The 23,931-nt window shown below is 51.8% G+C and overlaps 1 protein-coding gene across 7 annotated transcripts in view; it reads left to right on the plus strand.

The window, feature by feature from the left end:
* Nucleotides 1–23,045, plus strand: part of EPB41L1 (erythrocyte membrane protein band 4.1 like 1) — a 119,178-nt gene extending 96,133 nt beyond the window's left edge. For 6 of the 7 annotated variants that reach the window (XM_053671292.1, XM_053671295.1, XM_053671293.1 and 3 more), the window contains 8 exons: nucleotides 605–1,015; nucleotides 3,068–3,169; nucleotides 6,795–6,875; nucleotides 11,278–11,364; nucleotides 12,176–12,259; nucleotides 14,236–14,316; nucleotides 14,616–14,732; nucleotides 19,648–23,045. In XM_053671292.1, coding sequence (XP_053527267.1) covers nucleotides 605–1,015; nucleotides 3,068–3,169; nucleotides 6,795–6,875; nucleotides 11,278–11,364; nucleotides 12,176–12,259; nucleotides 14,236–14,316; nucleotides 14,616–14,732; nucleotides 19,648–19,656 — 972 coding nt within the window. In that variant the 3' untranslated portion in view covers nucleotides 19,657–23,045. The remainder of the gene's footprint in view (nucleotides 1–604; nucleotides 1,016–3,067; nucleotides 3,170–6,794; nucleotides 6,876–11,277; nucleotides 11,365–12,175; nucleotides 12,260–14,235; nucleotides 14,317–14,615; nucleotides 14,733–19,647) is intronic. The other variant, XM_053671296.1, reaches the window with a different exon arrangement.
* Nucleotides 23,046–23,931: the final 886 nt, after the last annotated feature.

Consider the following 23,931-nt stretch of genomic DNA (forward strand, 5'->3'; position numbering starts at 1 on the left):
TAGCACCCAGCTCCCAGGAATTACCCCGTATTGTTCTTCCCTCAAGATGACGCTGATCCCTCCCGTGGAGACTCAGTGGAATTGACAAACCATGCTGGCTTCCTCTTTGTTCCCGAAAGCTCTTGGCTCTAGCCTCTCTGCCTCCCCCGCCTGGGTTTCCTGGTCCCTGGGTCTCCCTCCTGGGTTTCCGTCTCTCGGCGCCAGCCTGCGTGGATGGGCCTGGGACCTGGGCTCCCATCCCTGCCTTGTGAACAGTGCTGCTTCTGACAAGCTCCCAGACCCACATGCTGGGTGGAGCCTCCTGTCCGGGAACCAACTGGCAGGACGGCTGCTTTGTACTTGCTTTGCCAGCGTCAGGAGACCCTCGGAAAGCAGCAACCCTACTCTTGAGGAGTTTTCGGGTTTTTTGGTTTTTTTTAAACTTATTATGGCATCAAGAAACCTCTCCTGGGGTGTTTTTTGTTTCCCGAACCGCTCTTCCATTTGGGACGTCGACATGGCCCCAAGATTTCTTCTGTCATTCACCATCTTTCTCTTTTTGTCTCTCTCTCTCTCTCTCCCTCTCACTCCACACCCCCGTTCCTTTGATTTTATCTGGCCATAGAGAGCAGGGCTGAGGGAGGGCTCGGAGGAGAAGGTCAAACCGCCTCGTCCCAGGGCCCCCGAGAGTGACACAGGAGACGAGGACCAGGACCAGGAGAGGGACGCGGTGTTCCTGAAGGATAACCACCTGGCCATTGAGCGTAAGTGCTCCAGCATCACGGTCAGCTCCACGTCCAGCCTGGAGGCTGAGGTCGACTTCACCGTCATCGGCGACTACCACGGCAGCGCCTTCGAAGACTTCTCCCGCAGTCTGCCTGAGCTCGACCGAGACAAGAGTGACTCAGAAACGGAGGGCCTGGTGTTCTCCCGGGATCTCAGCAAGAGGGGCCCCAGCCAGGACGACGACTCCGGGGGCGTGGAGGACAGCCCCGACCGAGGGGCCTGCTCCACCCCGGATATGCCCCAGTTTGAGGTACAGTGGAGCACCGTGGAGACCGGGCCCGGCAGGCATGCATGCATGTTCAGAGGGCCCCGGGCCGCCCGTGAGAAGACCGAGTCGCCAGCCTGCAGCCCAGATCCCTCAGCCCGAAGCCATGTCTCATGTTGCATGACTGCCCCTCCGCAGAACAGCATGGTTCTGTGCTCGCGTGTTTGCCATCTCGGTTTGCCCCTAACTTGCACTCCTTGGCATTTTAACCCTGTGACCCCACCGTCTGCCTGAGGTCCAGCCGAGAGCAGCAGTCAGGCCTTCCTCGACTCCGCCTCCCCCCGCCCGCGTTGCATGGCGCTGCAGAGAGCATGTGCTTGTGGACGACTCGCAGGCACCCCCACGGCCTGGGCTGAAACTCGATGGTTTCTCCTGATCCTGGCCGGACTCCTCTCCCTGGGGCCTGGGCTTCCTGGGGAAGGGGCAGCCGTCTAAATCCGTCTGGCCCTGGGGGTGCAGTGGAAACTCCTAGAGGAGAGGAAACGTCGTCACTTGGGGGGACACCGGGGTAAACTGTGTCTGGGCCTCTCTGCTTTGTGCCCTTCCCACAGGGGATCTTTCTTCATGTTGTCCCTTTGCCCCTCATCGCTCCCAGTCCCATCCTGCCTCCCACCACACTCCCCTCTCCCCCTCTTCTGGGCATTGAAACAAGAGCTCATTCACTCACGCTGCTCACTCTGTGTAGAAGGTTTTTCCTCCCTTTCTTTGCCTTGCAAATGTGTCATATTCCAGGTCAGAGTTCAGACGTCACTTCCCTAGCAAATGCTTTCTGGACCACCTTGACCAGAAGTATTGTCCCCACCACAGTCCCCTTGCTCAGTAATGTTTCTGCTCCCGGTGGTGTCCCAAGGAGGTTAGTGGCCAACAGGTCTGCTCTCCCACCAGGCAGCAGCTCCTGGAAGTCTGTACATGGGGGCAGTGATAGGCGACTGGCTGAGCGAACGGCTAGATCTGTGGGTTGCGACCATCTCTGAGATCCCTTCACCACCCTCCCAGCCCAATGACGAGCCAGCTTTCATTCGTCCTTTCATTCAGCTCACATGTTAATACCTGCTGTGTGGGTAGCCATGAACTAGCCCGGTGGAGGACTCAGAAGAAAGTGATCATTTGACTTAACGACTTCTATAGCAGAGGATGTAAACCGGTGGCTCGGGGTAGATCTGGCTAGCAGATGTGCTGTCTTTGACCTTGATTTAAAAAGTAGGATATTGAGTATAAAACCCAGGAATTTCTTCATATCATTGAAAAACGGTATAAAAATTTTTTACATCATTAAAAAAAATCAGAAGATTCAGTCACTCAGAAGCCCTGGCCACAGTTGGCCAGTACGGAGTGGCACCCTGTGAGCTTTCCGGTTTACCCCAGGCCTCGGCGAGCTCACTCGGCTTGTTTATACCGCCTGCCTGGCCCCCAGGGGTCTCCAGTGTGTGACTGCTGCTCTAGAGAACAATTCCAATGAAGTGGTAGCATAACCTCTGAAGTCATTCACGATTCAGTGACATTATGTATATGGGGAAAATACTTAGCATGGGGCCTGGCCCAAAGCATATTAATTGAATAGTAGATATTCTCTTTTTTATATTTTTAAATTGATTTTAGAGAGAGCAAGGAACATCAGTTCGTTGTTCCACTCGTTTCTGTATTCATTGGTTGCTTCTACTATGTGCCTTCACCAGGGATCGAACCTGCAACTTTGGCATATCAGGATGATGCTCTGACCAAGTGAGATACCTGGCCAGAGCCAGTAGATACCCTGTAAATGGTAGACCAGAAAATAGCATATAGACACCACGAGGTTGTGTGGTTGCAGGGTCCATGGCAGGCCTACCTGGGTACTGCTGGTGGTTCTGGCTCTCCTCTTGGAGTGTTTGTCTGTGATGTCACATGCCTCTTTGGCCTTGACCTGTGTACCTTTCCAGAGTCATGGCCAGCTGCAGGGGTAGGAGGGAACCTGCTAACCCTACACCACCGCTGCCCATGGGCAGGAGTCGTGCTGGGCATTTGGGTTACAGAGTGTCCTTCCTCATCCCCCTGCAGCCCGTGAAAGCGGAAACCGTGACTGTCAGCAGCCTGGCCATCAGGAAGAAGATTGAGCCAGAGGCTGTGCTGCAGACCAGAGTCACCGCTGGGGACACCCAGGTGAGCCGGGCCTTTCGGCCCGCCCTGAGCTCAGGTGTGAGGCATTTGGGAGGGGGATCCCCACCACGAACAAGCCCCCTGGCCAACCCTTGCCACCTTGGCTCCCCCAGAGCCCTCATCTTAATTAACCCTGATGCTCTTGAAAGCATGGTTGTCCTTCCCGGGCTCTGGGAGTGGGTGGGCCTGGGCTTCAGTCCTGGGCAGACTGCGCTCTTCATGCCTCCACTTCCCCACCTTTAAACCGAGGTGATCATGTCTCTCCTGCCCCCCTGGGAGTGTGGTGAGGACCAGTGGCTAGTGAACTAGGATTGTGGCTTCCAGCTGCCTGAAGGACTTGGAGACTTTCTTGATGTACCTTGGGGCCACTTGGGAAGAGAAGACGTGAGATCCAGAGTCAGCTGCAGTCACAATGGCTCACATTGAGTCGTTTTATTTTTTGGGCACAGGGGTCCCACCTCAGATTGTCAAAATAAACAAACTGGGGAATAAAGAGACCCCAAATCACTTGTCTTAGTGAGATGAAGCGTGCTGAGTACCTGGGAGAAGGCTGTCGTGAATTGACACAGGTGGTTCCTGGATTCCTTTTGCGGTTTTTAAACTTGGAAAATTGAAAATTGTGGGTCTCGCTCCTTCCTGGTCGGAGGAGCTGCTGTGCTGGAGGCTCCTCGCCCTGCAGACCAGTCTTTGCCCCAAGAACTGGAGTGAGACACAAACCAACACACTGTGGGCCACCCTGTCACTTCCGGAGCTTTGCCTCCCTCTCTCTAACACACGTAGGGGTTTCTGAACCCCTACTGGTGCCACTGTCAGGACCCTTGAATTCTGGTGAGCTGTGTGACCTCAGGCAGCATGTTCCCCCTCTGGCCTATTTTGTTTTAGTTACATGTTTTATTTTCACACAGAGAAATATACAGGAAATTAAAAATGGCTCCAAATCCCACAACTCAGTAATCCTTACTGACATCAAAATAACAACAAAATGCTCATCGTTATGAAATTCAAACAGAATCAAATGAATTTTTTTTTGTGATTCCTCCCAGGAAAATATGTATGTATATACCTTCCTATATGCTTTCATGTTAAGATATTATAAAGTTTTTTACAGAAAAGAGATTGTTCTCTTTCACACTGATCTTTTAAATGGTTTTCTTGTGAGAGGTCTCCTTGCCAGCATCCACGGACCCCCTTGCGCTTCTTAGTCCCACTCAGGAGCGGCCCCCCATTTTTCACAGTCTCCCATCGATGGGCCTGTGCTCATTTTCTCTTTTGCAGTTGATGTTGAGCGCCGCAGTGACTTTCCTTGTCTGGACTTCTTGGCAGAGCTTCCACAGTTTCTTTCTTAAAAAATATATTTTATTGATTATGCCATTACAGTTGTCCCATTTCCCCCTTTATTTCCCTCCACCCTGCACACCCCATCCACCCAAATTCCCCCCCTTTAGTTCATGCCCATGTGTCACAAGTTCTTTAGATTCTACATTTCCCATACTACTCTTGCCCTCCCCCTGTCTATTTTCTACCTACCATCTATGCTACTTATTCTCTGTACCTTCTCCCCCCTTCTCCTCCTCTCACTCCCCTGTTGCTAACCTTCCATGTGATCTCCATTTCTATGATTCCACTCCTGATCTAGCTGTCCTCTTAGTTTGCTTTTGCTTTTGTTTTAGGTGCGGTTGTTAATAACTGTGAGTTTGCTATCCTTTCACCATTCATGATTTTTATCTTCTTTTTCTTAGATAAGTCCTTTTAACGTTTCATATAATAAGGGCTTGGTGATGATGAACTCCTTGAATTTGATCTTATCTGAGAAGTGCTTTATCTGCCATTCCATTCTAAGTGAAAGCTATACTGGATAGAGCAATCTTGAATGTAGGTCTTTGGATTTCATGACTCGGAATACTTCTTTTTAGCTCCTTCTTGCCTGCAAGGTCTCTTTTGAGAAATCCGCTGACAGTCTGATGGGAACTCCTTTGTAGGTGACTGTCCCCTTATCTCTTGCTGCTTCTAGAATTCTCTCCTTCATTTTAATCTTGGATAATGTAATTATGATGTGCCCTGGTGTGTTCCTCCTTGGGTCCAACTTCTTTGGGACTCTCTGAGCTTCCTGGATTTCCTGGAAGTCTATTGCCTTTGCCAGATTGGGGAAGTTCTCCTTTATTATTTGTTCAAATAAGTTTTTCACTTGTGGCTGTTCCTCTCCCCCTTCTGGTACCCCAATAATTTGGATGTTGGAATGTTTAAAGATGTCCTGGAGGTTCCTAAGCCTCTCCTCATTTTTTTGAATTCTTGTTTCTTCATCCTTTTCTGTTTGGTCATTTCTTTCTTCCTTCTGTTCCGCTCCATTGATTTTAGTCTCATTTTTCTTTCCATCACTATTGCTTTCCTGTGCATTTCCCTTCATTTCACTTAGTTTAGCCTTCATTTGTTCATCTAATTTGTGACTAAAATCAACCAGTTCTGTGAGCAACCTAATCACCATTGTTTTGAATTGTGTATCTGATAGGTTGGCTCTCTCTTGGTCACTTAGAAGTATTGGCTCTGGGCCTTTGAGCTGTTCTTCTTGAGCCATAATGTTTTGGTCTGTTGGTGCCTGTTAGGTATGAGGGGCGGAGCCTTCGTTGTTCGCCAGGGCTGGGCAACCCAGTGTCGGGCTGTGATGCTGTATGTGTGGGTGGGGTTACAGAGGGGCAATGGTGTTTGTTCCACTCTCTCTCCAATTTTGGTCCCCTCTGCTGCTTCCTGAAAGCAAATTGGGCCCTTCTGGTGCTGGTTACTGGATGTGTGGGCCTGTGCACCCTCCAGGACCCTGTGGGTCTCTCCAACAAACTCTCTGTGAGCCTGGGAGCCTCTCTTGGCACCTCGACCCCCAAAAGTTTTTTCAGTTGGTGCTTTTAGGCTTTAATTCCCGTCGCTGGGGCCCTGGGTTGAGCAGTCTGTCTCACTGCTCACTCCTTCACCTGCATGCGAACGTGTGACCTCGGTCAGCCAGCCGCCTTACACCCTCACTGGGTCCGCCCATTGCAACCCCACACCTGGGATCTGCCAACCGCCATCTGCGCTCCTGGGTTGGTCCGGCCACTTTTTTCTGTGCGACAGTACTCTGCCAGCTGCTGATTCTGCCTCTCTTACCAGTCTGGCTGAATGGTTCGTTGTTGTCGGACTTCCACACAGTTCAATTTTCTGTCTGTTTTGGCTGTGTTTTTGTTACTAAAACTTTGTTGTTTTTAAACTTTTTGTGCAAGGAGGCACAGTGTTTCCACCTACGCCTCCATCTTGGCCAGAAGTGATAATCCCACAGTTTCTTTCCAAAGGGTGAATTCCTAGCAATGGGATCAGCAGGTCAAAGACTACATGCATTGAAATGTGGATAGAATTGGTCAAATTGCTTGGGATTATTTCTCCTTTGTCAGTCAAATGAGACGACTGAAGTGAACCAGCAGACCTGTGAGGCCCATCTGTACCTCGGCTCGTGTGCGCACAGCCTGTGCCCTCGGGCCCTGTTCACTCTGACAGCCTGTCACCTGGTAACTGGGACCACCACCAGCCCTGCTGACAGATGCTGCAGGAGTATCTGGCGTTCCCTCTCTGCGTGTCCCTCTCTGACGACCCCTTCCTCTGACTTCAGGTTGATGGGACTGTCCCAGGGGGGAAGGAGTTCCTAACAACTACACCCTCCATCACCACAGAGACCATATCGACCACCATGGTAAGTAGGACCCAGGAGGCTTTTATCTCTGACCAGCCTCTGCCCTGGAAGCAGCCAGATCACAAGATAACAATACCAGCTGCTTCAGGAAGTCCTTATCTGCCCTCCCTGCATCCAGCCCATGACAGACAGCCAAATTGTCTGGCACCATAGTTGCCACAGGACATCTGGTCAGACCTCAGTTTTCTGGACTGAATAACGTGGGAGGTGGAATCCCTGGGTGTCAGTTATCTGGACCATCCAGGCCACCGGGGTAAAAGGAGGGTGGTACTCTTTGATTATTGGCCACGCCTGCCCGAGGACTGTGCCTGAAAGTCTCCCCCCAGGGCCGGTCCTCCTGGCTGCTGCACATCTGCTCCCATCTCTGGCCACTTCCTTGCCTTGGTCAGTAGATGGCGTACAGTGAACCTACATTGGCAGCTCAGGATTTCGGACCTTCTCCTGAGGCACCTGTGGCTCCGCTACCTCTTTGCTGTCTGACCCATGACAGGAGGTCCTTGGCCTCAGGCGTCCTCATCTGTAAAGAGGGAATAATCCCTATCCTGCCTGGTTCAGAGGTTCTTGAGAGTCTAGTAACATCAGGCACTTCAATGACAGCACAGAACGAATAGCATTCAGCGTGCAGGTTGTGGTGCCCGCCTGTCATCTCATTGGTCTTCACAAAACCTGTGGGGTGGATGCCGTTTTGTTCTTCACCCTTTCCAGATGAGGAGATTGGAGATCAGAGAGGTACAGTGACCCATCCAAGATCACACAACCAGTACATGGTAGAGCCAGTCAGACCCAGGCCTTCTGAGTCCAGAAGCCCTGCTGTCCACCTCAACCACTCTGCCCTGTTCCCTCATCCAGGCCATTGAGAGCACTGGCCACGTGGGGCAGGGCTGGGGCGGGAGCTGGGGCTGCAGCTGCACAGGTATCATTGCCTAGGCCAGATCCGTCTTGAGCTGCTGGGAAGTTGTTTTCAAGTGGTTCCTCTTGCCAAACCCTGATAGATGCATAGGAAGAGAATTACACTAATTTAGACAACCCTGCAGTAGATTTTTGAGTAAACAAAGATTTTAAGGTAAATAAACCCAAACCAGTTGGTTACCAGCTCTCACGCTTTTCCCTGGTCACTCAGTTCCCCCTTTCCCCGCAACCTTTCACCGCGTGGCGTTGGGATGCTTATGGGGCCAAATTTAAACTCATGCTACAGCGAGCAGGCAGCGGCATCATTCATTTACTCATCCATCCATTCATTCTCCATTTGTTCCAAACACACTTATTCGCCTCTATATCTGTCCAGTGTGGGGATATACAGAGTTGAAGAAAACATATGCCTGCCAGAATTCATTTGCCAAATAATAATCCTGCGCGCACTGAATGTACTGTACCCCTGTGTTTAGGTGCTTGGCACACCATGGTGGACAAGGCCCAGCTTTCCCACTTTCTGGCTGGATGACCTTGGGCAGGTCACTTGAACCTCTGCAAACCTCAGTTTTCACTTCTGTAAAGTGGGGTGAAAGGTAATAATAGCACATCCCTCAAAGGGTCGATGTGCAGATGAGCTAAGGTTGATCTGTGCAGTCCCCTCAGAAGAGAGCCTGGCAACATAGTAAGTGGTCTGTAATGTGAGCAGCTGTTTTTTTTTTCCTGCTTTCTTAGGACAGTGGCATAAGGCTTTCCTAGGGAGCACAGGGAGAAAGGGTATCAGTGACACCATAGGAGCCAGAGAAGGCTTTGTCTAGGCAGTGACATCTGAGCTACGTTTGAAGGATGTTAAGGTGCAGTCGGGGGAGAAGGCATTCCAGGCAGTGGGAACAGTAGGAGCGAAGGCAAGGATGTGAAGGAACCTAGTGGCGAAGTGAGGTGTCAAGTGTGTGTGGGGGCTGGGAGCCCGGCAGGAAGAGGTTGGAAAGGAAGTCTAGGCTGGGGCTTGAAGGGCCTCGAGTGTCACGTACAAAGTTTAAGCTTCGTCCTGGAAACAATGGAGAATCACTTGGGTTTTTTAATTAGGGGCATGATGCCATCAAAATAAGTGTGGCTGTGTTTTAGAAAGATTACTCTTGCAGCCTGTGTGGAACATGACTGAAGCCAAAGTTCCTTCCCTTGGGGCACGGGTTCCTTTCATTCTCCCTCCTTCCCCCTTTCCTCCTTCCCTCCTTCTTTCCTTCAGCAAATATTTACTGAGCACCCACGCTGTGTGAAGTGCTGTGCCAGGCACCGCAAATCCAGCACCGAAGGAGACAGTGTCCCTGAGCCTACGTGCCATGAAGAGAGGCCAAAAGAGAAGGCAGGGAACTAGTTCAGGGGCTGGCGCAGGGCCAGAGTGTGAGGAGGTGGATGACAAGGAGAGGGGCAGGGTTCAGGGACACCAGAGGGGGGAAGTACAGGGTTTGGTCACTGACAGAACGTGCAGGTGGCAGGAAGAAAGATGGGCTGCTGATGCTGCTCGCCAGCTGAGCTGTTCTCAGAGTGCGGTCCTGGGAACCTGTGAGAAAGACTGCCTCTGGGGTGCCACCGGACTGATGGAGTCAGAAACTAGGGGGAGGCCCAGCCGGCTGTGCCCCTCAGGTCTGAAGTGTGCTGACGAAAACAGAGCCCTGGAGGGAATGCGTGCGTTGGGGGGGAGGGGGGAGGCAGCGAACTCTGTTTCAGATCCGATGAGTTCCCTGGGGCAAGTGGGACATTTCCAAGGGGAAATGTCTAGGATGCAACTGATTTTAAAGGTCTAGGGTTCATAAAGATTTGGGCTACAGGTAGAGGGATAGGGGACAATGGCATTGATGAGGAAGCCTTGAGTGGCTGAGGCGGTACAGAGACGGGACAGACGGTGAGGGGAGAGAGCCCTGAGTACGTGGGGGGAAGGGTCCAGGGCAGAGATGGTGACATGGCCCTGGTGGGGACAGGACCTGCTCCTCCCTGAGACGGGAGAGAGGACAGACTGAGATACAGGAGAGGCAGGGGCAGCAGGTTGTTTCAAATGACCTCTGTCCCCATTTGTGGCTTCCGTCAAGGTCAGGGTGAGGCTTTGCCCAGGAAAGAGGAAGCAGCAGCAGAAGAGGCTTGGGGAGAATGGCCTGAAGTGACAGAGTAGGACTCAAAGTGGCTAATGGCTGTTTCCCAAAGAAGAAAGGAAGCATTGCACCTAGAAGGCTGTGTCCTTCTAAGGCCTGCTGCTCACAACACATTTTGGGACTCTATCCGGGGAAGCTGCTTGTGGACAGAGTGCCAGGTGCCCGTGGCAGAGAGAGGGCACCTGTCGTCATGCAGCCCCTGGCAGGTAGAGGTCCAGGTCCATCTCATGCACAGACCAAGACCAGGCTCAACCCTCTGGGCAGCTGCAGAATGGACGCAGCTCTGGGCCTCCAGACAGACAGGGCTGAGCCCTGACATGGTGCAGAAGGTGGGAGGGAGAGGCAGGCAGCCGTCCCCTTGCCAGATGTGGGCCAGTAAAACCCAAGGCCAGTTCCAGAAATATCTAGCAGTTAGATCAAGTGTAGGCCCAGGGGAGCTGTCTCAAGGGCAGAGAGGTGGTGAGGGACAGGCGTGGACCCAATTCCTGGCTCTATCACTGACTTGCTGGGGACTTGAACATGCTACTCAACATTCTCTGGCCCTCCCGTTTCTCAGCTGTAAGACAGGAATATTAAAATAATTTGTCCTGAGGATTAAATGAGGTAATGCCTCCTTAGGATAATATCTGGTATGTAGCAAGAACTCAGGAAACGATAATTATTATGATATTATTAATAGCTATTTATCCTATAGATTTCCATTTGCAAAGCCCTGTCTCTATTGTTAGCTTCATAACATCTGTAGGGGAGTGGGGCAGGGGTTCCAGTTTTTTATTTTTTTATTTTAAGACTTTATTTTCTAGAGCAGTTTTAGATTCACAGCAAAATGGGAGGAAGGTACAGAGGTTTTCCATATGCCCACCGCCCCCCCCATGCAAAGCCTCCCCCATTGTCAACAAGTCCCCAGAGTGGGACAGCTGTTGCCCCTGATGAACCCACGTTGCAGGGGCCCCTCTTTACAGGTGTGTTCGTGAGGCCCATAGAGGCGGCTCTGCCCCAGGCCATGTGGCTAGAAGGTGGCGAGGCTGGGATGAGAACCTGAGTGTCTCAGCCCTTGTGTTAGTATTTCTAGAGAGCAGTACCATGTCTTGTTCACCACCGTGTCCCTCATGCCAGGCACCCCGGACCTGTTTGCTGAGTGAATGATGTCTAAGTGTGTGAATGGGTGAGTGAGTGAGTGCATGATGAGTGAGAGGAAATTGATCTGAGTGAGGCCTTGAGCTCCCTGCTTCCAATGTCACTATTCAACCCACGGCCGTGAAAGCAACATGGCCACATGCTGTGGCCACCCTGGGGCCCACCCACCCACCTGAGACTTGGCCATCTGAGCACTATTGTTTCCCTAGGAGAACAGTCTCAAGTCCGGGAAGGGGGCAGCTGCCATGATCCCAGGCCCACAGACGGTGGCCACGGAAATCCGTTCTCTTTCTCCGGTAAGTGGGCAGGGCCAGCTCAGGCTAGGGGACTCCACACTGAGAACACGGACCCGGGTCCACAGCTGGCCCGCAGCACGTGCCACGTAGAGCCCAGAAGGCTGCCTTTCTCAGGGCAGCACCAGGGAGTGGCATTTTCAGAGGCCCACAGGGCTCCCTGGTGCCCATCTGAGTCTCGTCCATTGCCCTCCATTCCTCCCCTACACACTCCCAAGGAAGGCGTTGGCAGTACGGGGATGAGGTGGCTCCCCCCTTTGGTGGTGCCTGTTCTGTGGTGTAGCTCTTTTGCATCTGATCTCCTTACTGACCAGGAGGAGCAATGAGCTAGGGGTCCAGAGGCTTGGATTCTGGACTTGGCTCTGCCGGTGGCTGCCCCGCGAGCCCCAGTCTGTCCCTGTGAGGTCTCTTGCAACTCCTGTAGAGTCCCAATCTGTCATTCTCATCATCTGGCCCCAGAGAGAACAGGGTGGGGGACTGAGAGGGAGCTGTTTCTACCTTGGATCCCTCTGTCCTTTCTTCTAAGATACCAGGATTCTTAAATTCCAGGGTCCTGTTAGAACTCTGGGCCCTAGGAATCTCAGGTTCTAGGAATCTTAGATTCCAGGCTTTGAGAATCTTCTGGGTCTAGCTTTCTGAAGATTCCAATTTCCCTGAATTCTTAGGTTCAGTGGTTCATAGCATCTTGGCTTCCAAACCCCACCTTCACAGGACCCACTCTACTTGTCCTTTGGTTTACCCACCCCCCGCCCCTACCCAGCAGAGCCTAGTACCCTCATCTGACCCCAGGGTGGGGGGTGGTTATATTCTGCAGATCATCGGGAAAGATGTCCTCACCAGCACCTACGGCGCCACTGCGGAAACCCTCTCCACCTCCACCACCACCCATGTTACCAAAGTGAGTAGCAGCAGGGTGCCACATGCCCCCAGCCTGGCTGCAGGGCTCGGGAAGGTCATTGCCATTGCTCAGCCTTGGGAACACCTGGGGCGTTCCCAGGTTCTGGAGTGCTGTGTGCTTTGTTCTGAGTTATGGTTTGCCCTGGATCTGGCCCTGCTCTTCCACATTGACGAGCCCATCTCCTTGGAAGCAGTTGTGAGCCATAGCATTTGTGGCTTACAGTCTAAGTGCTGCCGGATTTAGAGGCAGGCAACATAAGGAAGGCTCAAAGAGTGAGGAAGGGTCTTCTGGAGAAAGTGAGGTTTGTGCAGGGTCTTGGAAAGTAGGACTTGTGAGGGAGAAGAAATCAGAGGCAGAAACTGTGTGTTTGCTTATTCGTCCATTAAGCAGATTTTATTCTGTGCGAGGGGCTGTGGGAGGCTGTAAGCAATGCATGTTGGGAAGCAGGAGCAGTGGTCTCCACCAGCAAGAAGCAGCATGGTGGGATGTAACCATGGGAAACCAGGGTGGACCAGGGCCAGAAGGAGCAGCCTAGAGACAAGTTGGACAAATTCCAGGACAGATGTGCCATTGGAGGCCCCGAGTCTGAGAACCATCAGGAAGCCGTCAGAGTTTCTTAACTGAGAAATAAGCCAGTGAGGAGGAGTTTAAGGAGAGGGGGTTCGATCCACCAGGGTGTGCAGGTAGACGGGAGAAAGCAGAGAACAAGTGCTGGCGAGACTAGGGGTGGAGAGCCTGGACCAGGGTGGGGGTCAGAGTGAGGGAAGGAGGAGGAAAAGCCAGGAAGAGAGGCATTCCTGATGCGTCGGCTGCGACTCAGCCAGTGAAGACAAGGGGCTGAGAACAGACTGGCAAGGCCACGCTGAGGGGTCAGAAGGAAGCCAGAGGGTGCCGAGGCCCAGGCCGGGGGCCTGAAGGGGAGATGCCAGGGAGCCAGTTTGAGTTGCAGGTTCTGATGAGTCATCCAAAGAAGTCTGGTGGGTGGCACTGCCCCTTCGCACACTGTCCCCACCCTGCTCCCTCCTATGTAGGACTCAGCACCTCTGCATAGTCCCCAGAAAGCACCCACTCTCACCAAGGCATTAGTGAGCAACACTGACGTCACCGAAAGCTTGACAGGAAGGTGTTCCATCACACACCCCACTCAACACAGCTCAGAAAACTCTTTTACCCAAAGCCCCCCCTGACCCTGCCAACTGGGAGCCCCCCTTCTTTCTGTCCACTCCTGATGCCAGCGGGACTTTCCTCAGCCACTGCCCTCCTTGACTCTGCCCAGCGATGAGGCCCTTCCCCATTTCTCCTCCTGAACTTACACCTGAACCTGCCCTTTCAGAAACAGTGGTGGTTCCCAGTGTTGTCAGCAAAATTTCTCTTGTACTGTTGTTTACGGTCATTTGAGGTAGAACCTTGTCACCATTCACATTTCATTCATGTGTTCATTCAACAAATCTGCATTTAGCACCTGCCCTGGTCAGGCCGGACAGGGGAGTTGGGGACGAGGAGATAGGGAGATGAAAGAAGACAGCCCCTGTCACCAAGATCCCAGGGCTAGTGAGCAAGGCCAGGTCCCACACTTAAGGTCGGAAAAGGGCAGAGGGGCCCGGAACCATGAGAGAGATGAATTTGGGGCTCAGGGAGTACGAGAGCAGGGAGGCGGGCGGATCGCCAACAGGGTTAGGGAGAGCACCCCAAAGCACCAAGGGCCCAGGCTTCTTTCCCACTCTTTCCCATATTTGATCTGGGCCAGAAGACCTGGAAGGGGGGACAGTTTCATGTTTGAGGGAGTGGTGACCACCAGGTGAGCTCTGCAGTCAGAAGTCCCGAAGCCAGAAGAGGGAAAATCTGAGGGAGCTAAGAGAGAAGGCAGCGGCCGGTTCCAGTCACGCCCTAGAAGGGGGATACTTTGGGTAGGTCTCCTGTCACCGCTGCTGGTCTAGCAGGACCCAAGGCTGACCTTGCCCCCTCTCCCCCTGCAGACTGTGAAAGGAGGGTTTTCCGAGACAAGGATCGAGAAGCGAATCATTATCACCGGGGACGAAGATGTTGATCAAGACCAGGTATGGGAATGAGGGACTCCATGTTGGTTACCTGTGAATGGCTGCCCTTGTGGGCTGAGAAGGTGTTCACTTCCTGCCCACCCTGTCCCGACAGGGGGCCCCCAAGGAAAAGGCATTGGATGGGAATCAAAGGAGCCAGGAGACCCAAGCTCTAGTCTCTTCCTTTAACTCTTTGACCGCTGCCCCTCCCCGGGCCTCCATTCTCTACTGCTGTGCCCCAGTCAGCTTGTTGGTCTCCATGGTCTCTCCCTCGTATTCCATATTCTGTGCTTCCTCACGTTGCTGTTCCTTCCCACCAGGCCCTGGCTTTGGCCATCAAGGAGGCCAAACTGCAGCATCCCGACATGCTGGTGACCAAAGCTGTCGTGTACAGAGAAACAGACCCATCCCCGGAGGAGAGGGACAAGAAGCCACAGGTAAGGCTCTCGAGGCTCTGCAGCCACGAGAGGGAGAAGGGGACTGGAGCAAGGTCCTCTGAGGGTCGTTTCTGTCTGAGACCCCATCCTGTGGCTTGGTCCCTGGCACAGCTTTGCCCGCCCATCATCACCAGGCACAATGAATCAGAGTGGGAAAGAAGCCTGGGCCCTTGGTGCTTTGAGGTGTCAGGCCCTCAACCCAGAAAAGTAAATCAGAAGTGGTAAGAAAAGGGGAGACAGGATTGTCAGAGGGTACTGAGGCAGGACAGAGGGGGGCACACAGAACCTCCCCGGCCAGTGCCTATGAGCCGGGAGTCAGAAGACGGTCCCACCAGGCCCAGTGCCACATTGCTGTCCCAGAGTCCCTGTCTCTGTCACGGTCACCAGATGCTGCCGAGGGAAGGTGTGAGATCCAGAGCCCTTGAGCCCATGTGTCCTGCCAGGTGTCCAGACCTTCAACTTCTCAGGCACCTGGGGCCAGAATCTTAGGAGCCCTGATAGTGTTCTGTTTCCTCTGGGCCATCAATACCCTGGTGGAAAAGAGATGGCGCTGTAGCAGCAGAGAGGTCTTTCGTTAGCTGCTCCGGAAATTAGCTGAAACCCATCAGAGCTATAAACAAAATCTGACAGACACTGAGTCGCACGAAGTGGGTCAGGCACAAAAGGTGTACATGTTGGGGTCCATCCACAGGAAGTTCAAAAATGGGCAAAGCTAATTGATGATGATAAAAGTCAGGCTTGCGGCTACTTCCAGGAGGCAGCACTGACAGTGCAGGACCACAGGGGGACCTTCTGTGGCCGGAGAGGTCCCACCTGGACCTGGGTGTGCTCCCTGGGTTTACCCACACGGGGGTGGGCAAGAGTGGGATCACGGCTGTGGTGCAGATAAAGAACACGGGACTTACTCCTTAAATAACACAAAGATGAACTCCTCTGCGTACTCACGGCCGTCACCCTCCTTCTGCCCACGCCTGTGCGTAACAGTTTGTCAAGCTCTACACTGAGATTTTTGCGCTTGACACATGTCACATGTGATGCCACAGAGAAAAGACAGCCATTTCAAAACCCCTCACAAATAGCAGGTCTTCCCTGATGAATAAAACCAGTGCCTTCTAGAAAGACCCCAGAATGTTCCTCTCTTCCCTTGATTACCACCCCCTTTGTGTTGGAAGCAAAAGTGTGGAAGTGTTTTCCTGCCACGTTGAAAGCTGGCCCAAGCCCTGGCCTAGACCGTGCTGTTTGACAGAACTCTCCGCAGTGACGGGAGCCACACACGGCTACTGAGCCCGTGAAAACGGCCAGTCCAAAATGAGGATGAAATACCTGCAGGATTTTGAAGGTTTAATATAGGAAAAAATAATGTAAAGTGTCTCAACCACTTTCATATTGATTACCTGTTGAAATGATAATGTTTGGGTATGTTAGGTAAAGTGAAAGATTATTAAAATTAACTTCACCTGTTTCTCTTTATGGCTTTTTTTTTCATAAAAATTTAGAGTTTTAATTTAGAAAATAAATTTTTCCAGAGAATTTTAGAAAACTGGAAAATTTAGAAAATGTTGTCAAGAAAAATCTGTCATCTAGAAAATTTTAAATTCCATCTGTGGCTCACATTTTATTCTCTCAGACAGCGCTGGTCTAGAAGTGTGTGCTGGTCATGGGCAGAGCCTCCCTTCCAGCTTTCCTCAGGCTTTATGCCAGTGACTGTCATCTCTGTCTCCTCAGTTGTCATGATAATCTTGCTTTTTGTCCCCCAGATCTCAGAGCAGTAGAGCATAGGTCACTAGCCAAGCAGGTGCTGAGCTGGTGGTACCACCTGGGGAATACGCGTACTGGACAACTAAGGCCCTAAACTCTGACTTAGAAGCACTGGGACAGGACCTGGGAATCGCCACACTTTCACCTTGGCCCTGAGGAAGTCCATGGGCAGCCAGGTGTAGGAGCCGCTGAGGCCGAGAACTCTGTGCTGGGAGTCTGGCTCCCATCCCAGTTTCTTCCCCCATGAGACTCTGTCTCTTCATCTGCAACATGAAGAGATAGAGCCTGCCCCTTCCAGTGACGGGCCTCTAGCTGTTTATTTGCTGACCCAGAGTGTCTGTCTGTGTTTTCCTAGAGCGTCTGGCCCATCCCCTCTCACTCCTTCTCATTATTCCTGGGTCGCTCCCAGCCCGCCCACCAGGCTCCTGCCTTCTGTTTCCCTGGCCATCCAGAGCTCGCACCGGCTCCGCGCCCCGCCCCACGCCCCGCCCACCCACCACCCTGCAGTCTCTCACATCTGCCCGCCTCACAGCTGCCTTGGCTTTCTCACTCGCCCTCCTCACCCCCCTCAGTGCTTTCTTCCATGTCGTTGTCCCACACACACCCATGCACCCGCTCTGTCTATTTCGGATCCTTCTGTAAAGGTCGCCTCCTTTAGGTTGCTCTGGGGAGCTAGAAGTTTCTCCCTTTCCATTTCCACCCCCAGGCTTTGCCATTCGTTATCACCACGTGAGGAGCCACCTCTTCTGACTCTTAATATAGCCACACTCACTAATTCTGTGGGACACGTCTGCTGTGAATTAGACAACTTTATTTAAAGTGCTTGGAAACGTCGACTGAGTCAGTGGATGCACCTTGGTACCCCAAGGGAGAGCCCTGTAGTACTACGGACCTGGGGTTGCTCTCAGTTCTGCCCATCATTACCTGCGTGGCTCTGAGCAAGCTATTTAACCTTAGCAGCTGTGTTTCCTCACAGCCAGGTGGCGATGACAATCACAGTACAGGCTGTGCAGCGGCCTTGGGTACTCTTGTCTGGTCCATTCGTTTTACACGTGAGGACACAGGGACTCGGAGACATGAGGTGGCTTGCTCACAGTCGTGGATCTGGGAGAACATGAAGGACTGATTCCTCACCGGTTAGACTGCAGATCCACCCTGTGGCCTCCCCCTCCTCGCCACGCTGACTGTCCACAGAATCTGCCTCACAGGCTCACTGAGGTCATATACACGCAGTAGTCAGCACAATGCCTGGCGTATAATGAGTACTCAGTAGAAGTTAGTTATGACTATTACTGTTGATTCAAAGCAGGCTAAAAAAATGCTGCTCATGCAGACTCTGCTGCAATAAACCAAGAAGAATAAATTATAGTTCAGTATTCTTTAGAAGTCCTTGGTACTTCTGAAGTGTCTGTGGATGTTTGAAGACATCCCAGGTACCCAGAATCCTATTTACACCTTATTAGTTGGTGAGTGAACCTGAAGTGCAGCCTGCCACTATACAACAGAAATCTTCAGGAAGTAGCAGAATTGAGCGGAAAAAACACATCCAGGCCTGGGTCAGAAACACCTGGCTCGCCGTGAGCCTCAGTTTCCCCATATACGAAAATAGAGTGGGTCTCTAACCTGGAGCTGCTGTTATAATGAAACCATATCTGTGACCATAGACTGGGTGGCTTAAGCAACACATATTTATTTCTCACAGTTATAGGAGCTGGGAATTTCAAGATCAAGGTATCAGCCAGTGCAGTGCTCGGTGTGAGCCCACTTGCTGGTTTACAGACAGCTGTCTTCTCTCCGTGTCCTCACACAGCCCAGAGCAGAGAAGGATAATCTCCTGTGCGTCTCTTCTTACAAGGGCACTCATTTCGTTTATGCAGACTCCACCCTTGTGACCGGAGACCCAGCCTCCAAATGCCATCATGTGGAGGGTTAGGACTTCGACATGTGAACTTTGTGGGGATGGGACGTAAACATTCAGTCCACAGCAGTGACATACCAGGGCCATGTCCCACAGACAGAAGGTGCTTAGCAGTGCGAACCTGCTTCCTTGTCCCTTGAGGTTCTGCCGTGTGTAGAGGTGATGAGAGTCCTGAGTGAATCGGACCTTAAACTTCCGCCACCAGCCGGGTGCGCCGGGCCCTGTTTCCACACGCATTTCCCTCTTCCTAGTCTTGATCCTCTCTTCTCTCCCCGAATCCTCCAGAAACGTCTTTCCCTGCTCCATTCAACTCCATCTTCCTTCCGGAAATTCTTCTTCCTTGAAGTTCTTGCTGTGAGGGTGGGAACCACACTTACATCACAAAGTATTTTCTTTTTTCTGCAACTTCGCAGGCCAGATGTGTGCCTTCTGCTCCATTATCTCCCACTGGCCTGTCTCCTCCGGCAGGACCCGCCTCCCAAACCCTGCCAAAGAAAGAGAGGCACTTGCCCAGCTTCCTAGGGCTTTGTTACCTTCAAAATTTTATTTATTTTTCAAAGATTTAATTAATTTATTTTTAGAGAGAGGGGAAGGGAAGGAGAAAGAGAGAGAAATATCAATGTGTGGTTGCCTCTGGCACACAGCCAACTGGGGACCTGGCCTGCAACCCAGGCATGTGCCCTGATGGGGAATCAAACCAGCGACCCTTTGGTTCTCAGGCCGGTGCTCAGTGCACTGAGCCACACCATCCAGGGCTCCAGTTTCTTCATTTAGACTGCACTCTGGGGGTTAATCCCCAGAACACAGCAGGCCCATGGAGAACAGAAAGGAAAAACAGACAGCAGGAGAACATCTGTAATCACAACCATCATTACTTAGAACGGAGAGATGTAGCAGGAAAGAGTGAACGTTAAAGTGTGACATTAGCTTCTCAGCGCTAAAGGGAACTTGGCAGATTTCCAGGCCAAGGGAAAAGAAACCCCCTCCCTGGAAGCAAACAAGCAAACATACCTTGGCTTTGGAGTCAGACAGGTGTGGGTTCAGTTCTCCAATGCCACTTACAAGCGGGGTGGCCTCAGACAACCACTGTCGTCCTGCGCCATAGATAAAGGACACGCAGTATTGGCTAGCTAAAAATACTCTCTTATTGTGTTTGAAGATGGGTGGTGAAAAGTTACTAACTTTTCTTGTCCCCCTCCCTCCTTCGTGCACCCCCACCCCCGACAACTCTGGCTCCAGGAATCCTGACCTCTGTGAAGAGATGCTGGCATTTCTGGTCCAACCCAAGCCAGAGAACCGTTAAGAAGGGGCCTTCGTTCTGGATTCTCCGACTCAACACCGACGTCCCAGCTGCGATGTACTGTCACTGATGAGAGACCGGGAAAGGAAAAGCATATAAATATATATATAGATATATATAGATATAGATATATATACAGGAAACACTGCGTCCTTGCACTGCTTCTGGGGGCTGGCCAAGCCGTCGGCCAACTGCAGCAACCAACATCGGAACAGCTACATTTCCTTTGCAGACAAATTGAAGAATTGGTGGGATTTTTCAGGGAAAAAAAATTATAATGCCGGTAATCCCTTGCTGTCCCCTTCGAAGCCCTGTGGAACAACACAAGCAAGCCGGACCACGAGGACTGTAGAGGTGCAGTGTGACCTGCACGTCACATCTGGTGGACAAACACTCCATTTGTTCTGCAGCGTCTGTTGCCCACCCAAGTGCAAAGGAATATCCCTTCTGCAGCAAAGCAAGATAAGTCGCAGCAGCAAGACATGCGCCGTCAACAGTTTTCCGAGAGAGAAAGAAAATTCCCCACGTGGAGAGGAGGAGGAGGAACGCTGGGTCATTCCTTCATGGGTCTTGACACTGGGCTGCAAAATCCAACTTCCTTTCCTCTGCTTCCCCTCCCCGTCACGAGTCCTGTCGTCATTTTCTGTCTCGGCTCCCTCCGCCTTCTCTCCCAACCCTGTCCCTCTCACTGTCTGTGTCCTGGTCCTGCTGAGGGCCACTGCAGATGACTGTCATTTGAAATGAGGAAAAAAAAAAAAAAAGGAAAAGAAAGCAAGAACAGAAAACCAAGCCACAGGAAGGGAAGTAGACATTGTATGTTTATGGGTTCTCATTATGAAGGTGCAGCTTGTAGGAGATTTGTATGGATGTGCTTTTAAGTTATGTATATTACATATAACGGGAAACAAATATGAAAATAAACAGTGCTGGTAAGTATGAAGCCGACATTTTAAAATTATAATTATCTGACTGTGATTGATGTATCCCAAGGTTCCTAGGTCTCACTGAACTGGCCGGCCGAGGAGACCTGGACTCTGGCTGAAGGAGATGACGGTTCAGTGTAGTAATACAGTGTGTGATGTTTGTCATTGGTTGATTGGTGGGGAGGGGAGGGGTCCCCAAAAGGAGAGGCCGGGGTTTGGCAAGAAGGAAGCAACACAGGTGTAGTCCAAGATGCCTTCTCCCCTAGGCGGTGGTGCAGGGCCTGGCCTGTGCTCAGCTGCAGGGTCCAGAGTTAGGATTTTGCTGCAGACCCCCTGGCTCAGTCCCCCCACCTCCCTCGGGGGCTTGCCTCAGTTTTCAGTCCTCTATTTTTTTTGCCACATGTCTTGCCTTTCCCTGACCGAATCGTGACAGATGACTCCCATCCTAAGGGGGGTGACGCCCCCCCAGCCGTTGCAGAGGACGGTGGCTTTAACCTGGCTGGCTGAAAGCCCCCAGCTCAGCCCTTTCCTTTACCGCTCCTGTATTCTGTCAGAATCATTCTCTCCTTCCTGGGCCAAAGCAGCCATGGTAGAGACCGTGAACCCATGGTGGGCCCTGATAGGTCACAAGTGCATTCCCGAAGGCTTCGCCTGCCCCTGAACAAGCTGAGGATAAAAGGTGGTGCTGCCCAAAGGCCCCATCTACACATAGATCCTGGCCTTGGAGGCCTCGCCTTTAGTCGGAGTCCAAGTGCTGAGCCCGTGCCCTCGGAGCCCCAGCTATTGCCTCAAGACCACAGATGCCCTTGGAGAAATCCCATCAGAAGCCTGGTCCCTAGGCCCCCGGCCACGAGCAGCTTCCCTGAGCTCGGTGAGTCCCCTTCCGAGGGAGTGTGTCCACCCCTCTGCTGCACTTGAATTTTTCAGTCCCATCTCATCTCCCCAGTCCAGCTCCTAAAAGAGTTGATAAATTTGTTCAGCGAATATATATATTAAGCACCTACTTGTACCAGGTACTATTCATGGACTGAAAGAGAGTGGGGGAGGGGAGGACATGGAGGCACCGGGCAAGTCCCCTGGGCCAGCCTTACATTTCCAGCCATGGCTGGCCCTCCGGAGGGCATGTCCACGTTCTCTCCAATTATTGAACATTGCCCAGAGAGGGTCCAGGCTTGCTGATCAGTTTCCCCAAGGGCACATATGATTAGCTCCTTAGTTGGTGCTGACCTGAGGCAGAACAAGAAACCAAAATAGTTTTCCTCTGTAGACAAAAATGGGATGGAGAGAGGGCAGAGAGTCCTGAACCCGGGGGTCAGAGGGCAGAGTCAGCCACGTGCCCCCAGAGCGGGCCAGTGGTCCATGCCCGCTCCCGAGTGTGACAGCATACTCTTCATGCACCAGGTCCTCTTCACACTCCTGGTCAAAAAAGTGCAGAACCTCCTTTTTGCCCTTCTCAACCCAAGAGTTCCCACTCTTTCTGGGCCCAGAGCTGGACTGGCTCCACCCTCTCTGGGCCACCCAGAATTTGGCTTAGACACCCCATCTCTGTGAGACCCAGACATTCTGAACATACTTCAGAGGGAGAATTTTTTTCTGGGTCCTCCACCTTCCCACAGACCCTGGGTGTGTGGCTTCAGTGCAGGGATGAAGCGACTAGGCTTAGCTCATAGGCCAGCCAGGGTTTGTGAAGGCCTCTGTACCATACGTGCTCTGACCTTCCTTCCACGGACAGGCAAGCGGTGCTGCCAGGGAGGAGGGGAGCTGCAAATCTAAAATCTAGGGCACTGTTCCCTCCCCATCCTCCTCTTCATAGAGAATATAGACGTTCATCTTGTCTGTCTTGAACCTACTTTTCTTTTTTTCTTTTTTGTGTTTCTCATCTTTTCTATGCTGCCTGTCCACCCAAGAGACCATGCAGCATAGTGGGAAACATCCCGGAGGGCAGCCGAGAGTGCTGGGTGGCCATCCCGGCTTGGCACCTGACTCGCCATGTGACACTGAGCTAGGCCCATGCCCTCTTTGGGGCCGCAGTTTCCACACTTGTAAAATGATGAGGATAAACCAGATGCTCTCCAGGGTCTTTTTCCACCCTCCCATCCTACAGATTTTCATTCTATTTTGTTTCTCGGGATCTTTTCCCTCTGAGGGTACAGGAAGTGCCAGGACCTGTTTCAGTCTTTGAATCCAGCAAGCACATTCCAAGACTGGCCTGAAATTGCATGAGCAACATCACTCATTTTTTTTTTTCCAAAGTACCTTACCAACCAATGCAATGCTGTCCTGTTCCTTTTTACTCACACCCCTCTCTCCTCTCTGGTCCCCACGCTTCCCCACCTCAGTGCTCCGTGCTGTATGCGTGTGCTCTCTGTTCTTGTATACTCAATAAAAGTGAAATAAATGTGTTTGATGCTGAACCACAACTGTCTTGGTGTGCGCCTCTGTCTCTCTCTCTCTCTCTCTCTCTCTCCCTCCCTCCCTCTCCCCCACCTACCCTTGACTACCAGTACAGGTGGCATTGTGAGAAAGGCTACAACTGGAGTGGAGAGATCCCAACCTAGTACAGTTTCATTCAACAAATACTTGCAGCTCCGAATGTGGTCCAGGTCTCGCATTAGGCTTTGCAGGTACGACAACAAGTAAGACAAAGTTCCTGCCATCCAGAAGCTCACAGGCTAGCGGGGGAAACAGACCACAAAACCGGCAAGCAGTCACAGACAGTTCCGAGTGATCGGCACCAGGAAGGACGTGCACAGAGGGGACAGGGATGGTCACTGAAGGAGACCACCTAAATAAGGTGGCCAGTTACAGCCTCCCTGGGGAGGTTATTTTTGTGCTGAATGAAGAGAAATACCCAGTAAGGTGAAGAACTTGGGTGAAAGCGTTCTAGGCAGAAGGAATGGTAAGTGTGTGGGTCCCAGGACAGAGGGGCTTGGTGTGCGGAGGGACAGCGTGATCCCAGCTCCTCTCCCTGACAGAAGAGCGCCTACATCCCGGTCTCTTCCTGCAAGTCCCCTGCATGGCCGACTAGTGGATAATGTAGACGGCAACCCCCAGCTTCAGCCTCTGCCCACCACCGTCACGTACGTTGCTGTAGCCCCCTGCTTACCTCCTGTCTCATTATTGACTTACCATCACTTTTTAAGACTTTACTCTAAAAAACAAGTTTATTTAGAAAGGAAACTATATTACTTCTGCAGATGGAAAACTAGTGTCACATGTCAAACAAAGGCAGTCTTCATAAAAATAAATGCAAAAATATTAAAATTAAAAACCCATAATCCATGTAAAACTTAAACTTGC

The sequence above is a fragment of the Artibeus jamaicensis genome, unplaced genomic scaffold (assembly GCF_021234435.1).
Source record: "Artibeus jamaicensis isolate MK-2021 breed Jamaican fruit bat unplaced genomic scaffold, CSHL_Jam_final contig_685, whole genome shotgun sequence".
Classification (NCBI taxonomy): Eukaryota; Metazoa; Chordata; class Mammalia; order Chiroptera; family Phyllostomidae; genus Artibeus; species Artibeus jamaicensis.